Here is an 18,618-nt window from a genome sequence, read left to right as displayed (position 1 = left end):
GCAGCACCTACTATCTCTATACTATAGTACAGTGCGGTATATTTTAAACTTTGGCCACCCGGCATGGCTCTGCACCTCGCGCAGCAACCATGTACGATGAGATGGCAGAAGAAAGCATGTGGACAGAGTTGGAAACACACCTTGAAAACGTCAGGCCGCAGTGCAAGGCCCATAAGTGACAGGTAGCCTCCATAAGACCAGCCGTGGATCGCCACGCGATTCAGGTCGATGAAGGCATAGCGCTCGGCCAGCCACTGAAGCCCTTCCACCTGGTCCGCAATCTCCACCTCGCCCTGTACGACGAATTTCAGCCACCATTTCAACACCATTTCAACCACCACTCATCCAAACTGTCCATTATACCAGCCTTTCACGATTCCGAGGACATCTTTCGGACCAAGGACCATGAGAAGGCCTTAAAGCTGCGCAAGAGATACGACTCACCATGTGACCTTTTAACGCGCCTTCAAACTTTAAACCACGATGGCAAGAGCCTCGATTGTCAATAACGACCACAGCGTAACCCAACGATGCCAGCGTGTTCAACCGCATGAACTTCATGCCCTTGAAGGAGTTGCTCACCAACTGCACCTACCACACCAGCACATCACATGTTAGGATGCAACACAACCAAATAATAAGCTGCCACCTTGCTAATTTCATTTGAAATAAATGCAAAAACGTCACAATAAAAGATAATTTTTCAAGAAAATTACATTATGAATACTTAGAATCGACATCTAAGGATGAAATAAATTTGCTTTGCTAAATTGGTTACTCACCCTCCCCAAACAAGGAACTAACTATTGTACCGTGTACGTACGTGTACCGTATATCAAGTGATGACTTCATCGCTGCCTCCATTCTTCACAAACCCCTGTGCCTTTCAGCTCCCCTCCCCCTCCCTCCCCCCACATACACCTGTGCCTTTCAGCTCCCCTCCCCCTCCCTCCCCCCACATACACCTGTGCCTTTCAGCTCCCCTCCCCCTCCCTCCCCCTCCCCCCACATACACCTGTGCCTTTCCGCTCCTCTCCCCCACATGCCCTGTGCCTTTCAGCTCTACCCCAAACCCTCCCCAGTCCCACACTCTCCCCCTCCATTCTTCACCCTCCAAGCACAACACCCTCCCAGCTTCCCCCTGTCCCCACCCCCTCTCCTAGGTGCTTTCCACATTCCTGCACCTTCGCAAAAGCATCTCCTCCCCCTTATCCCTAACATTGTGGACTTCAATGATCCGAGTCCTCTGCTCCAACCTGACAAATCCATAAATCCAGGCCGCTGCTGATAAACTAGACATCACTTGTTTAACTGCATCCTTCCTCCCACAGGCCGTCCCCCCGACTCCTAAATGTCTCTTCCTGGTTATTGTCTCCTACAATGTGATAGGCTTGAACTCCGTCCTGGCAGTGGAGATGCACTTTACATCAAGAACTTCATTCTCTCTATCCGTGTACTGATCTTACACCTCCCAACCCACAGGAGTACCTTTGGCTGTGACTTCCCCTCTGCTCCCAACTCTTGTTTGTCTGTGAATGGCACCATCCTCTTAACAGTGATGACTCCAGGTACATTTCCCTCTCAGACAACATGGACCAACTTTTATCCACTCATCCGAACTGTCCCTTATATGTGGCGATTTTCAATTGTCAACATAGCAATTGGCTGGGTATTGGTGACTCCATGGGACTGACTCGATCTGTGAATTTTCCGACCTGGATTTCTCTCAAAGGCAAACCCTCCCTTCTGGACTTGAAAAGGCCAAACTTCCCCACAAAACGTCTCCTACTCTTCCTCTGCCCAGATTAGTTCATCTGATCACGTGCTTCTGAGAGTCAACATCTGTCTGGCTGGTCTCGAGAGCTGCTTCAGCGCTGGTGAGGCTCAGTTCACTCGGGTAGAATGGCACAGAATACAAGCAGCCATCTCTCTTCAGGACGGGTCTCCTATTCGTCCGATATCTTCCACCCCCAGAAATTAACTCGGCCTTCCACAGAAACCTGCTCTTTCTTTCATGCAGATCCAGGCAATCTCGACTTCAGTTATCCTCACCATCTTCCAACCTGTGGTGAGGCAGTTGCTTTGAAGAAAAAGGGGGAAAAAGCCACTTCACTGACCTTTCTGGCAGGCTAACCCAAACGAAGACAATCCCAACATTTCACAAAGCCCACAATTGTGTCCCTCCATTCCTTGTGTCCTTCCTGCTCTTCAAATGACACCACAGCCTTCTCCATTCGTAAGAAGGTTGAATGCCTTAATTCTGTGTTTGCTTCCAAATCTTCTCTCCAACCTCTCGCCCCCTGTACCCACAAGACCCAGTCACACCCAACTAGACTATCTGTATTTTGCACCTGTGGTGGAGAATTTTTATTTTTCAACCATCGACGGACTCTGCTACTGGACCTGACGGCATCAGCTCACGTGTCCTGAAAACCTGCTCTTCCACATACTCTTTCTGCTCTTTTCGCCGTCATTTGTGCGAGGCCATCTTCCATCAGCTTGGAAGTCAGCCAACATCACTGCATAAGAAGGTGCAAAAACAGATTCCCTAAACTATAGACCGATCAGCTTACTACCAATCATCAGCCAGGTAATGGATTCCATCATCGCTGTATCGCAGTTGATATGAAATAATTCCTTTTCTCCAACAACCTCATCTCAGATCATCAACTAGAACGCCACTCGGTAGAGCGCATACCTCTGCCAGGCTGAACAGTTTACGTTTTCTATCCCACTGATAGGCCGGATCTGGATCCGGATCTGAACCAAAATCTAATATGCTTGTTCTTGTCACGTCACAAACTCATCCACCTTTTGTCACAACTCATCCACAACCTCTTGAAATGTATATCATTTTTGGTGCCATCTCTTAATGGTGAAGAAGCACTTAATTAAATTTTGAAATTATCGGATCCGGGTCTTCTCCGAAATCGAATCAATTGGTCCTCGTCACACACCCAACCTGTCCACCAAGTTCCATCTGAATCCATTCATAACTTTGAGATATTGTGCTCACAGACAGACGGACAGACAGACAGAGGTGAAAACAATCTCCATCCACCGTCGGTGGCAGAGGTAATTAGGATTCAGCCCAGGACACTACCTTGGATATGCAACTTCCACTCTCCCAACAATGAATGGAGGCCGTCATTGCCAGGCAGAAGATCACGGCCCTCTCTCCAGACATATCTTAAGCTTTTGATACAGTCTGGCATCCCGCCTTGCTCGCCAAACTCTGCCCATTCAAACCCATCTCCGCACGTGGCTTACTGACTTTTACTTTTGTAGTAAACATGTGGCTCTCAACGGCATCCGCTCATCTCAACTCTGTCAGGTCTGGAGTCCAGCAAGGCAGTGTTCTGGGCCCACCTTATTCTAATCTTTATCAACGATCTCTCTGGAAAATCCTCTTCATCTCTTTGCTGATGACTCGGTCGTCTGCCGTGGCATCCATCATCCTTCACATAGGCAGGCAGCAGCCTCTTCCTCTATACAGACCTTCGTAGAATCACAACCTGGTCAAACACTTATTTTTTTCATGCCGCTACACTTTTCCCAGCCACTGCAAAACACAGGCTCTGGCACAGGAGCTCAGAGCCTTCAAATCGTCTGGTCCACAAGGTTCTGGTAAGAGAGGGAAATTCAGGAGATACTCCATTGTTTGAGGCGCATCTCCACAGTCGTAATCGATAGGGCCATTTTGATTGAAACCCCACTTCTGCATTATGCCTCTGCAGCATCCAACTCCAGTCCTGAGGCGGTTGAGACAGCCACGTTGGCAATGTCGCCCTAGCTTATTTTGGCAGGGACTCCTCAGGGTCAAGTGACAGATTGTGAGGTCTTGATCGCAAGTGCGTCGACCAGGCATATATACTGCAGCTATGAGGGTTAACATCCAGAGGCTGAACAGCATGAAGGAAACTATTCCTGGACTTCAATGTCTTGGGTACTGTTTAAACACTTGGAATTTGTCTTTCAATCCAACCAAGTCTCTCTGTCTTTCCCGCAGTCTCTCTCTGGGTCTCTCTGAAAGGACCATCTGGCAAACCTTCCCATCTACTTAATCCTCAAGAAAGTTCAGTCATTCAAACATTTTGATCATCCATGATCTTTCTCCGACAAACACCATTTCAAAGTTGGCCTTCAAAGCCAGTCACTGACTGGGAATCCTCCATCGTGCAAAGTACTTCCTTGGTGCACCCAAATTCGTATCCACCTACAAAGCCTTCCTCTACAGCTTGGACGACAGCTATCCACTCTGGGCTGGCACCCCTGCCTCACACCCTGCTCAGCTTGATGCCGTAGAAACCAAAGCCTTCAAAGATCAATGGAACCTCCCACGACGAAGCCGAGTATGACTTTCACATCGCAGACAAGGTCGGTGGTCTGTCTTCGACACACTCCGTTCTTGTCTTGCACCCTCTGCGCTCTGTACTTTCCACCCCTACCCACCCCTCCCCCAAGGTTTCTGTATGGCACTCACAGTCTACCAGCTATTACGTGCTCCTCCCCAAACCCCCATGTCACGGTGTACCTCTGAGCCCCGAGAGGAGTCACGGCAGAAAAATGTGTTATTCTGTATGTCAAAGATCAATGGTGAAGCCACACCAATTGTTACAAACAAACCAGTATTGTATTAAGATCACACAAGAATAACAGTACAACAACAATAGTAATCAATTGTACAACCAATATATATTTCCTATGATGGTACCATCAGGTTCGTACAATATAACTCACTGTGCTCCAAGTGAGCGAAAAGAAGAACATTCCCCAATGCCTCTATTCCGGCATCAAGCCCAAGTCGATTCCGGCTTCAAGCCAAAGTCGATCCGCTCCAGCGATCGTCAGAACAATGTCCAATCGAGACCAGAATCCCGTTGGGTTGGCAGTTACAGTCCTGCTGCCAAAGCTGCGCAAAGGCGCCCTCAAGGCGACTGGGAGATCCAAAGGCGCCCTCCAGGCGACTGGGAAATCACACCCTCGGGTATGGACGTTCCACGGCTCACAGTCGGCGAACCGCAAATTAACCTTCAAAAGCCACGTTGCACACATACACACCAGATTAACGTCTGAATGCGGTGAAAATGGTTGAAGCGAGATGAAACCTTGAGCGAAGCGCAAGTCCTGCGCGAGTCAAAATGGCCGACGGCCCGCTCTCGTGGCGTAACGGCACTGATGATTCTCTCCGGAATCAACCACAAAACCTGTCACGCAGGTTGATCTGTCACAGCAATAACAACTCTGTCGCAGGAATCCCTTTCCTGGGGAACCCAAAGTTTACTCGTGACTCTCGTTCGTCAACGTTCGCTCAGACCTCAAAGCAACTCGGCTTTCTTCTCCGACTCACTCGCTCCGCCTTCCTCTCCTCCTCTTCGTCCGGTTCCCGATCCGGTTTCCTGTTTCTTTTAAAACATTGACTTTTTTTCCTTTTGAAAATAGTAACCTCTATCTCCCTTAAACGACAACAATAATAGTACAGGGAATCAAAAATATTTACAGTGGATGAAAACCACAACAACGGAAGTGACGAATCCGTAACACAGCAATCATGTTATGGTGAAACTCCCAAAGTCCAGAACCACTGCTCACCTCTACTCATTCATTCCTCTTTTCATCACCGTGGAACCAACTTTCACATTCCCTCCAATCCACCAGGCTACTGCTGCCCCACCTTTTGTATAATGCTCCTCCACTGCTCTCTATCCCCAGCAAATCCCTCCACTTTCCCATCACCCCCGCCGCCCCCCTCTCCACCCCCCACCCTACTAACATCCATCCTCACACAATCTTCCCATCTCAGCCATGGTATACTTCACCCCCCCAAATCCATCAGCTTTCTTTACCCTTCTCTCTTCTTCCATCCTCACCAGGTGCCGAGCACATATCAACCGACTCCTCCAAAATCCATCCTTCTATCCACCCTCTTCACTCCCGCTATCCTCCTGACCCAGTTGTTTTTGCAGACCTCTTCAAAATGAATTCATTAAGTTTTCTTTGCTAACCATTTAACAATATTTTTTCTTAACCACCACACTGAAACCTTTTGTGGGTGCATTTCTCAATGCCTCAGATAATTTCTCTAACAAGACACGATACATGAAAATTCCATGATATTTTTCCTTTGCTTAAATGCTTCAGGAAATAAGGGTCGTGTGCCTTTTCAATAGTACAATCAAAACAGGATAAACAAGCTGTACAAAGATCTTCATCCAAAGTAAAGGGAAATTCAGACAAACTTAAAATAAACAAGACCAAAAGTCGTTAGACTAGCCGGGCTTGAAAAATATTATAAACCACAAACACGTATGATTAGCTTTTTAAACAGTCGCTAATGCTGCTTATCTATCTATAATTCCAGTAATCTCTGTGTGTGTGTCTGTGTGTTTGTTTGTCTGTGACCGCTGTTTCTCGACAACCACGGGTCCGATATACTTGAAACTTGCCAGGTATATTGCTGGGGACCTGAGGATGTGCCTTTTCAAGGTTTCATATTAATCGGAGAAGTAGTTACCGAGCTATGGCGATTTATTTACCAACCGTTCGCTTTGGCTTTGCGAATGGACCAAACCATTTCATGTAAATAGAGGGTGGGGTTCTACCGTACTCGCAAGCCGTTCGCTTTGGCTTTGCGAATGGACCAAACCATTTCATGTAAATAGAGGGGGGGAGTTCTGTGGTCGTTACTGCCACGTGGTTTCAAAGTTTTTTTTTGTTGTTGTTGTTTGCACGCATGTTTTTTTGCACCCACGTACGGGCACGCCCTAGTAACATTAAACAAAGAAATTTGGAGGAATCTCGACATCCATGAGGTAAGTTTTACTTACAGAACTGAGCGAGGATCTACTGCAATCTATATACCCCACAAGGGTTGGAGATGTGCTCATTTACCAAGCAGCAAGCTAGCGCTTGCCAAGCCAGCCGTTCCTTAAGGGTTTTGAATGGAATGCTTGCTCGAATACTTTAACCACTTGGCGATCTCTCCACAAGTAACTTGGTAAATGAACACACACCCAATGTTCTTGAGACCCGACCATATATCAACTGTAATCTATATAGTATATACCCCAAAGAGGAATGACCTTTCCTGCAGCTCTCAAAGTGAGCGGGTGTTTACGCCGTAATGACATCATATACGTAATGACGTAGCATGACGGCCGGACACAAAACTGCCACTACTTTAATATATACAAGATATATATATTTAACCTCCAGTACGTTTGCAGTCACTACAAAGGGATTAGTGTTACAATTAGATTTACTATAATAATAACGTTATGTTATTATTACGAAAATTATATTATTTTTTTAAAACCGAGGTGAATTCCTTACTTCCGCGGTTACACCGCTTCAATCCATCAACTTTCCATTCACGACATTGGGATTAAAGTGTTATGGTTATATTTACCATAATATTATTATTACTACGAAAACGATACTACTGAAACGATACCACTGTATTAAGAAACCTGGGTTCAATTTGTCCAAAGTGGAAGGCGAGTCATAAACGCCTAAGGCCTATACGTACCGTACCGTATTGTTGGAAGAGACGTAACGCCGATGCTTTCGATATTTGATGATCATTTTAACAATCGGTTTGTTTGCGTTTCACACTGAATGAAAAACGTAAAGGTAGAGCATGGCAATTGTGATATATGACAGGTTCGACGATATGTTCAGCTTGAACGAAATATAATTCAAAATGGCGGTGCGTGGAGAGTCAACCGCAGCACCGGCGTAATTACATCAGACGTAATCACATCACGCTGTCATGTGACCAGATTCTCAGCTCAGATTGGTATACGTTTGAGGGGACATACATACATGCATACATACATACAGACAGTAAACACTGTTCTAGACGGCTCTGCACGATGGGCTACGCAGTAAAAAGTTACAATTGGACGAGTCAACAGTTGTGGTTATAAATGATAACCTACTGAAAGTTGTACATTTTGATCACACCAAATGGTCCAACTTTTTTTTCTTCTTTTTTTTGTATACTGAATCAAGGCTCGTGAAAGCTAACATTTACTTCACAAACAAATCAACCAGACAAACAAAACATATAAAAAGAGGGAGCGGAAAACAAGATGGGGAGAGAAGGGGAAGCACACAAACACAACATTTGAGAGCAGGGAGATGTGTGGAAGGGAGAGGGCTTGGGGGGAGGGAGAAGTATAACACACAAGGACACCAAGGACTTCCAGGACAGAAGTTGGTATTTCAAAAAAGTGGAATTGGGGTGAAATTAGCGGGGGTAGAAAAGATCAAGGTTTTGGATGGGGGAAGATAAGAGATGGTGGTGAACAGCTGTTTTAAAGACCTGGAGGGTGGAGTGGGATTGAAGAGAGTGAGGGACTTTGTTCCAGAGGTGGGAGAAAAGAGGAATGAAGGAGTGAAGGTGAGCAGAGAGTCTTGATTTTGGCAGTTTGACCATAAGAGGGTTGCAGGCAGATCTTGTGCGACCTGTAGGAATATTTGCGGGACAGAGCCCAGAGAGAGCTGGGGGGGCAAGGCCAGAGAGGAGTCGGTAGAAGACGGAAAGACCACCAACCTGCCTGCGGTGAGTGAGTGAGAGGCCCTTGGAGTTAGCTTCATCGCGGGAGATTCCAATGATTCTGAATGCTTTGGTTTCAACAGCGTGAAGAAGAGCTAGGTGTGAGGCAGGAGCACCAGCCCAGAGGGGAGAGCAGTATTCCATTGAGCTGCGGATGAAAGCCTTGTATGTGGTGAGGAGCTCAGGTGTGCCAAGGAAGGACTTCGCACGACGGAGGATGCCCAGTCGGCGACTGCCTTTGGAGGCCAGATTTGAAATGTGGTTTTCCCAGGAAAGATCATGGCAGATAGTGAGACCCAAAAGCTTGAGTGACAGAACTTCTTGGAGAGGATTATTCAGAAAGTGGATGGGAGGGTTGTCCAGTCGGTCTTTTTGGAGAGACATCGTAAGAGTGTGAGATTTGTCAGGATTGAAAGACATGTTCCACTTGTTTGCCCAGTCTGTGATTTTGTCCAGGTCTGCAGAGAGTGAGGAGGCTACAGACTGCCGATCTGAGGGATGAAGAATGGAGCGACAGAGAGTAGAGTCATCAGCAAAGATATACAGAGGATTTTCAAGAGAGTCAGAGAGATCATTGATGAAGACCAGAAAAAGCACAGGACCCAGAACACTGCCTTGTGGAACTCCAGCCTGAACAGGAAGAGGAGATGAGAGAAACCCATTCAGGGCCACACGTTGACTACGACTAGAGAGGAAGTCCGCCAGCCATGCGTGGAGATTTCCATGGATACCAAAAGAGGAGAGTTTGGTGAGCAGAGCGGGGTGCCAGACCGTATCGAAGGCACGTGATATGTCAAGGGAGACTGCTCTAATTTCCTGTTTGGCATTGAGGACAGTAGTGTATATATGTTGCTTCTGGGACACTCTCATTTTCCCATTGACTTACATGTTAATTTTTCCCCTCCCTCATTGCCCCTAAACACCTCTATTTCTCTCACCCTGTTCTTTACGAACCTTCTAACCTTTTGACATGTTATCCTTATTCATTAGACCACTTAAACAATGGTCCTTCTGTGTGAACCTGTGATCCTTCTGACCTTATGGACCTTTTAACCTTTTACTCTTAATATCATCTGGTGAATCATCTTTGGCCCACTCAAACAACGACCCTACAAATATTTGTTTATGCGTGGGAAATAATTTAATTCTCTTGCCACTCCCTTCACCATCTAATATATTAACAAAAAAGATGTTTGAGTTTGGTTCTTTATTAAGATATTTTAACTGAGCTAAGATAAAATGGTAAACCTCCCTCAATGTTCTTGTTTGAGCGCCTCCAGTGCCACATACCATTTTTAAATTAAAGTATATATTTTCCTGGCAACCATCAAAGTTTTCCGTCCACTCAAAAATATTTCCATCTTTTTTACCCAATTCACCGGTATTTAAATTAATTCTCTTATTTGTTTTGTAAATTTTTTTACCAGTTGTCTTTTCAATTATACCTATTTGATATTTTTCACATTCGTTATGTTTACCATTTATATACCAAGGTTGATTACACCTCCACTCTTCAGTCTGGTTGGTACTTGGTTCTATCATTTATATAATAGTAAAAAGGCGGCGGTAGCCCGTTAAAATCCCTAACCCCCCTTTTTAACTTATCACTTATATACTTATATAACCATAAGGGAGACTATCAATTCCATTTTCTAAAATAAACCTCTTATCATCAAAAGCCCCCAATGCTTTCTTATTTATCTCTTCTGAATATAATTGATGTTTATAACTTCTTATTCCATTAATCTTTCTAAACTCTTCTTTCTTTGTTGTTAAACAGTTATAATAATCCTTAAAGTTTATTGTTTCTTTAATAACATTTTTCTTTACACCTTTTAACTTCTTATCAGTCTTTTCAACGTTATTCACAATGTATTTATAAGCATAAGCCTTAGACCTCAATCCCACAAATTCACTCATGACATTTCCCCCTAATTCATCCTTAAACTTTCCAATCACCTTTTTATTTTTAGAAGAGAACACCTCACTCTCTGGACTGTAATTACTAGTGTCATAGATATTAATGTCCTTTTTCATGTCTGAATAAACATCATCAGTATTAATTTGCAAAATAAAACTATCTGTATCCATATAAAGTAGATTAACATCATTTTGATATTTCTTCCTCAAGTTATTATAAAAGTAATCATACATTAATGACTTTGATAAATCAAGAATTGATGTTCCAATATAAATAGGTTTGTCCATTTCAATACTCTCTTTAATCAAATGGATCGCACAAAAGTTCTCAGTAAAGACCTCAGCTCTAGTAAAACTCGGTCTATTAATTAATTTTGATGCTTGTTTCCAAGATGTTGATAGTCTGATATTTTGTCTTTTCCTCACATTTTCCATGGTCTTACCAAAGACCGCATTATTCATCAATTTATAAAAGTCTTTCTCAAAATCTGTTTTTGACTCTGTTCTTCTTTGTGTATTAAAATCAATGTACCCCTTTAACCAATGACTTTGATTGAACTTTAGAACCCTATGGATCTTCTCTATTCTTAGACCTTTTGATAAATATTGTCGCAAATTTCTTTGGTGTAGAACATAATTTTTCTTGTTATATAATGTAGTAAGTAATTTTTCTGTTGATTCACCTATATTAAATGATTGTTGATAATCACTTAACCACTCCTTCTTTGGACTTTCCTTTTCACAAGCAAATGGGAGATCTTTGTGTAGGTTATGAAGTTCCTCTGGATATTTCAAATTGACCTCAAAATAACAACCAACCTTTGAATCATCCAATTCTTTTTGTGTAGAGATACATACATCTTGTAAAACCTTTTTGTAATCTTTTTCCTTTACCCATCTAAGTTTTCCATAAGGAAGAGCCTGAGACATTGCCCAGCCATACAGGTTGTTCGCATCATAATACATCAAGTAGGAGCTCTCTACCGATGGATCATAATTTGGAATGTACTTGTTATTTGCTTTAGCATATCTCTTTGAACAGACTTGTGAAATTCCTCCTCTCTTTGCCTTTTCAATCATCAAAAGCATATCAACATCGGTTATCAAATCCAAATCTTGTTTTGTCATTTTTAACATCGCGCTCCAAGCCAATCCAGGAGCAGTGTAATAGTGAGCAGGATCCAATCCATATCCAGAATGACAGATTGTTCTGAAAGCCTCAAACACATCAGCCAACAAAAGCACATCAGTTTTGAGGTACAAATCGTGATACTCACCAAGATTCTTAATGTTATATTTTTTCCAAACATTTTGTGCGTGTACATAATCTTTATCAGATATATGACTATTATTTAATTTGTTATAGAAATTTTCTTTTAAAGGAAGTTGTGTTTCATTGAATCTCTCAAATGAGTCCATATAGTCATAGGGGTAAATTCCCTTTTGTGTTAGAAAATCTTTATCTAAAAAATACTCTGAAAGACATGGAAACTCTTTTAGATTTTGAACCAAGTTAGCCAATGGACTTGCCATGAATTTAAATGTATCAAGAAATCTGATATGAGTAATAGGAGATGTGTGAATTGTTTTTGTGAATGAAATGTATTTCTGATCCGTGTTTGGAATTGCTGAGATACTTCCAGAAGTCTTTGAGAGTTCCTTGATAAATAGATGTGTATCATAATGAGCGTTGTTATGAAGAAAGACAGGAATGAAAGAGGGGAGTTGATAATTAATATTACAACTTTGATGAGCCGGACCTCTATATTTACCAGTGAGATGACAATGGTCTCTAACCTTTAGACCTTTACCAATTTTCTCCTCACAAATATGACAGACATTGTTTTTTATAAATTCTCTTTTTTCTTTACTTGTTAAGGACATTGGTTTATTGGTTTCTCTCATTATCTTGGTTAATCGAACACAGTCTTTTTCTAGTCGTTTCACAAACTCCTCTGGGGTATTTGAGCCTCTATACATCTCTAACTTGTTATATTTATCACCAACGGATGATTTGATATAATAACAAAAACCACAAGGAGTATGTTTTTGATATATTTATTTGTGTATGATTCTTTTGGATCTGGAGAAGCAGTATCAATTTTTTCTAAAATACTTTCAAAATCAGCATATATAACAAATGGATGTTTTATTGTTTTCTTTTCATCTTTGAATGTGATCTTTGAGCCTTTTTTAGGCATGTTGATTACCGTTGATTTATGTTCACCACAATAATTTGAATGTTTATCTAATCTTTCTTGTGTATGGAAGAAGTTAAGACAACGCATACAAATATATATTTTATTTGTTCTTTTACATACTTGTGGTTTTATTAATTTTGTAATATCTTTGATGTATGTATAATGTGAATTTTCCTCTGAATTAAAATATAGAAGATTAATATGAGTTTGTTTACAATTGTCAGAAAGCTTTAAAACCTGAATGTTGTTTGTTTCTGTTAGACCATAAACATTAACTGATAAATTATTCATCTTTTCAAATTTAGGAATATCATTTAAAGTCATCGGAAACTTTAGATCTTTCGTATTTAATGTATTCTCATATTTTTTATAATGAGATACTCTTTCATCATGAAAATGTGGAGGATGTAAGTGTGCTAAAATAGACCAGAGAAAACATTTATTGTCTTTATTTTTGATATTGATAACTGCTTTTCTATTTTTGATAACACTGGGTAAATCAATGTAAGAAGAAGCTTTTAGAGGATCTGATTTAAGAATATGAATGTCTATGTAAATAATTTTTCCTATATTGAATCCACTTCCTACGATTGAATTATCCACATCTTGCTCTTGTTTAATAAGTTCATCATAGACTCCTGATGTTTTAAAATCTTGATATGAAGATATAAAGTGTGGCTCAGTTCTCATGTATGGTGTATCTATAACTCCTTTATCCTTTGTCATTTCTAATTTTACCCCCATATAAAATTTAAGTGGTTTCATTTCTTTTAGTGTTTTTTCAATCAATGTTTGAACAGCAGGTTTGACTATTTCTACAGCATCAACTATAGACTTTGGTTCGGGAGGTTTGAAGTTAAAGATTCGAATCCTGATATGTCTTTTGAAAGCACCATCAGTATTTTTAATAGTAAACAATTTTGACAAGTGTTTGTTAGTTTTAAGATGGGCTTTAAACCCCTTCTGGAGGATGGTTGTTTTACAGACCTTACAATGTTTTGTTTTAGGTGGAAGAGGGGAAAGTTTGTTAAGAATGTTGTATGTATGTTTTGCGGTGAGAATATGTTGTTTATAATATTTTACTTCCTTCTCGCAAGTATCACAATAAACCATATTTATAGTGTGAGAAAACGTGGTGTTTTATATATATCACTGTGCTTAAAATAAAACACTTTTGAGCTTTACAGCTCCGTTTTATATATATATCGCTGTGCTTAAACTAAAACACTTTTTCACTCAGAATCATCTAAGTCATAACTATCACATGAATACTCAGAATCATACTCAGAGTCATCAATAAAGCTACTCTCATAACTATCATTTGAGCACAAACTATTAGTATCATAACTATCATCTGTGTTCAATGAAATACTATCATCACCATCGTCCGAGTTCAATGAAATAGTAAAATCTTCACTGCTGTAATGACTCATATTTAATTAGCAGAAAAAACCTTTCCATCTATACCAATATACTTTCTTTCATTAACGGATTCAATCTCTACATTTTTAATATCAAAAGTTATCTTTAAATAATCTCTAACTATCATAGAACGAAATGACATTTCACCAGAAATATTAACATCATTCATTTTACTTAGATCTACACCCTTTGGATTATTAAAGTAAATACAAATTTCTCCACGAGTATTGTTGATGGTCTTATCATTCTTTTTCAAAGTATCGTGGTCAATCACTTTTTCAAGCTTTGAATAAATTGCCAGGAGTAGAGGAGAAACTTTTGTTAGATTTACTTTAATGGATGTCTTTCCAGGTATAGTTAGAGCTCTTCCTTTAAATGAAATAGAGGGGCTCATGTTATTTTCCATAACTGGTTTTACCCAAAAATTTCCATATTTATCTTTGTTCAATTTAACATCTTTGACATATTTTTCTATATCTTTCACCGAAGTAGAGATTGATTGAAATTTGTCTTTTGTGCTTTGAAACATTGTATTTATTAATGAATAAACTTGCATTTAGTTTAAGTAAAAATTTACCACATAAATATGATAAGTTCTGAAGGATATTTAGAATTTCCAGACTCTCCATATGATAAATTAGAGAATTGTCCGGCTTGTGATAGAGTGGGGCTTAATGATGAGGATTCATATAAACAATGTTTATTCTGTGATTATATTCTAATTAATGATAATAAGAAATATAAAAAAACATATAACTTTTAAATTAAAACCAAAAATGAATTACTTTACAAGATTAATAAGAGAGATGAATGTTAAGCATTATGGTGATAATACACCATTTCTTACAAGGAAAGAGACTCTTTGTATTGAGGAAATGTATAAGGGTTTAATGATATTTATTATTCAAAATAATTTTAATGGAAATGTTAATACAAGATACTACATAAATAAAATAATGAATTATTTTGAAATTAAACCCGAACTCAGGATAAAATATAGAGTTTCTAAAATAGCTCAAAAAAAGTTGGATGACTTGTTTTCCAAATATATAAATGAATGATTTTTTACCCGTTTGGGAAAATAAGATAAAATTTAATAACCATAAAAACATTCCAAATTCATTGAGATGTCTAATAGTTGGTTCAAGCGGATGTGGAAAAACCTGTTTGCTTTTAAAGATGCTCCTTACCCCCAACTTTTTAGATTATGATAATTTAATAATTTTTACGAAGTCAAGTTTTCAACCCGAGTATCAACTACTCTCACAGGGTTTTAATGCAGGTCTTAAAAAGGAAGACATTATCGGTTTATTTAAACTTCAAAACAAACTAAATGATTATAACATTGAGGATATAATACAACTATTTTGTGATACACAGAAACCTAAACCAAAACCCATAACTTGTATTCTCAGTGATAATACGGATGATATACCTTCACCTCAAGATTTAGATAAATCAAAAAAGAACCTCGTCATCTTTGATGATTGTGTTAATGAGAGAAACCAAACAGTAATGGATAGCTACTATACAAGAGGGAGACATTCTTCTTGTAATTGTATTTATCTTAGTCAGTCATATTTTCAACTCCCTCGACGCTCAATAAGAAACAATGCTAATACTTTTATTTTATTTAAGTTAAATTCAATAGATGTAAATAATTTTTGGAGAGATAATTGCTCTACGTTATGTAGTAAAAAAGAATTTGAAAATTATATGAAACACACGATTGGAAAATATAAATATATTGTTGTGAAACAAGATGAGATATTAAAGGATGTATTTTTATTTTAAACATAATTACATATATAAATGACAACAATTATTATTAACCTTGTGGGTAAATCTGCTTCTGGAAAGAACTTTCATAAATCTAAACTCTTGAATAGTAAAAATGAAAAGATTGTAAGTTTTTTTAAAAAACACCCTATGATTCGTTTTGTGAGTACTACAACCAGAGCAAAGCGACCAGGAGAAGTAGAAGGGAAAGATTATTACTACATTTCAATGGAGGAACATATGCGATTGAGGAACGAAGGTCAAATATTTGAGGAGGTCTCTCTTGGTTCTACAAAATATTCACATTGTAAGAGTGAGTTAAATAAAGTAAAATCTAATGGTCTAGGGATTTTAGAAACTAATCCTGAAGGAATGAGACAAATTATTAAACAATTGTGCGGTGATGGAGTTAAGATTTTATCATTCGGTTTTGATATCGATGAGGAGACTCAACGCAAACGTATGAAAAGCAGAGATACAAGTATTAGTGAAGAAGAAATAACAACTCGTATTAATACCAATAAAGAATTTGATGAAATATTTAAAGAAAAGGATTTATTTCAACACATTTACTATAATGACAAAGAAAAGGAAAATTTTCCCATTGACCTTTACAATTCATTAAATGATATTTTTCAATAAATAAATACAGAAAATGAATACCGAAGAAATAGAAAGAAAGTTTAAGGAACATCAACAATTAGTTTCAAAAGTTGTTAAACAACAGGAAGAGATAAAGAAGAAACGGAGACAGAAACTAACTGGTGAAGAAGCCTTTGAAAGAAAACAAGAGAAATTCTTTAAACCACTTTTGAAAACTCAACACTCACCTACAGTTCCCACGGTAGAATTTACTCCGAAAAAACTTCAAATGCTCAAAGATTTTAGTCAGATAACAAAACAAGAACTTGGTGAATTAGAATATGATGACGAGGGATTATTTCGGAAACTTGAGGAGGTAAATCAACCCCCTAATTATGTTGTGGAAGCTCTTCAAAACAATGAATATTCGGCGGGTTCAAAAACCAGAGCAGGTCTCATTCCAACAGAAGAACCAGCAGTGTTTCATCTTGTGGAAGAAAAGGTATTGATATTTAATGATGAATTGATGTTCTTGAGTTCTACTCAACCAAATGTTAAATTAACTCCAAGATTAATGTTTCTTCTAACAAACCCCGGATTCAGCGGTTCAAAATATTTTGAGGAACCACTTGATATGGAAAGAGAGGAAGATAGGGTATATATTGAGTTGTTAAATGCACTTGATTATGGAGTTTCTGTTGCTGGTAAAAGTAAGAAGAATGAGAAGGAGAAACATATTATTGATGCTTTAAGTAAACTTGGTTCAGGTGTTAGTTTTCTTCCAAATGACCCATCACAATTAGTTAATAGGCTATTATTGTTGTTAGGTAGTAAGAAGGCTGGAAACAACAATTGTTTTAATGAATCCTCAGCCATTTTAGATCAGTTGATGAATATGAAAATAATTAATAAATGTCAATACAAAGATATTTTATTAGATATTAAATAAGATGAGAAGCACAATTCTTAGTTTTTATTTCACAACGAGCGATTACACAGCTTCATTCCCTTACCCACTACAACTTGACCCCCTTACCTCATATGAGGCATCTTTATTGTCGATGGAAACTTATAATACCTTGTTTAATATCACAGAGAAAAACAACAAGTTTAGTTATAATCCAGGAAGTGGATATAAAACTATAACCGTTTCACCTGGAGCTTACGAGATTTCTCAAATATCTTCAGAAGTCTCTCGCCTTATGAAAGAAAAAGGTGATGAACCAAAAAATATTGTAATAGATATTCAAAAACACACTTCAAAATCAACTATTAAACTTAAAAATAATTATAAAGTTGATTTCACGATTGAAAATTCGTTTAGAGAGCTATTGGGTTTCTCTTCAAAAAAGATTGAAAATAACGGGACGTTTTACAGTGATAATGTTATCCAAATATCCTCCGGTATAAATTCAGTATTAATTCATTGTGATTTGATTGATGGTGCTTATAACGATGGAATAAGAACAAATACAATATTTTCATTCAGTGCATACTCAACCCCGATTGGTTATAAATTTAATATGGAACCAAAAAATCTTGTCTATTTACCTGTGTCAGGAAAAACCATATACAGAGTAAATTTTAGGATAACCGACCAAGATAATCGTATGATATCCTTTAATGATGAAATTATATCCATCAGAATTCACCTACGTGAAGTTTTTCAATAAATAAATAATGGTTATTGTGAGAAAACACGAGTTGGGAAAATATAAAATAATTACAGGGGAGGGCATGTACCTTTCACCATACTATACAAGGTTTGTGGGTAGAGGATACTATAAACCAAAGAGACAACGGGGTGTGGGTCATCAATTTCGAAATAAAGGAGATGGGATAATTGATACTCTAATGGGTATTGGTTCAACCATCCTTAAACATAAAGACCTAATTGGTTCAACTGCTTCTGCCGTGGGCTCCGTTGCGGGTGCTATAAAGAGTATAAAAGATGCTCAAAAGGAGTCTCATAAATTACAAGCAATCAAAGAAATAAAAAAAGGTAAAACTCAACTATCTTCACAAGAACGACAAAAAATCATTAAAATACTTGGGTCAGGGTTTCAACGATTTTAATACTATATAAATACAAGTATGGAAGCGATTGATAGTATCTATGATTTGAATGATACAATTATCATTTCAAACTCCACG

At 38.8% G+C, this 18,618-nt stretch overlaps 1 protein-coding gene across 4 annotated transcripts in view; it reads right to left on the bottom strand.

Moving 5' to 3' along the window:
• DPP9 (dipeptidyl peptidase 9) overlaps window positions 1–18,618 on the bottom strand; it is a 92,261-nt gene that overhangs the window by 25,800 nt on the left and 47,843 nt on the right. For all 4 annotated transcript variants that reach the window (XR_013622632.1, XR_013622633.1, XM_078773029.1 and 1 more), the window contains 2 exons: window positions 445–591; window positions 141–293 (listed from right to left, as the gene is read on the bottom strand). Coding sequence is in view for 2 of the 4 variants with exons in the window: in XM_078773029.1 (XP_078629155.1) it covers window positions 141–293; window positions 445–591 (300 nt within the window). In the remaining 2 variants the exon portion in view is untranslated. The remainder of the gene's footprint in view (window positions 1–140; window positions 294–444; window positions 592–18,618) is intronic.

The sequence above is a fragment of the Myxine glutinosa genome, chromosome 2 (genome assembly GCF_964187855.1).
Source record: "Myxine glutinosa chromosome 2, kmMyxGlut1.1, whole genome shotgun sequence".
NCBI lineage: Eukaryota > Metazoa > Chordata > Myxini > Myxiniformes > Myxinidae > Myxine > Myxine glutinosa.
This window is presented reverse-complemented; position numbering and strand designations above follow the sequence as displayed.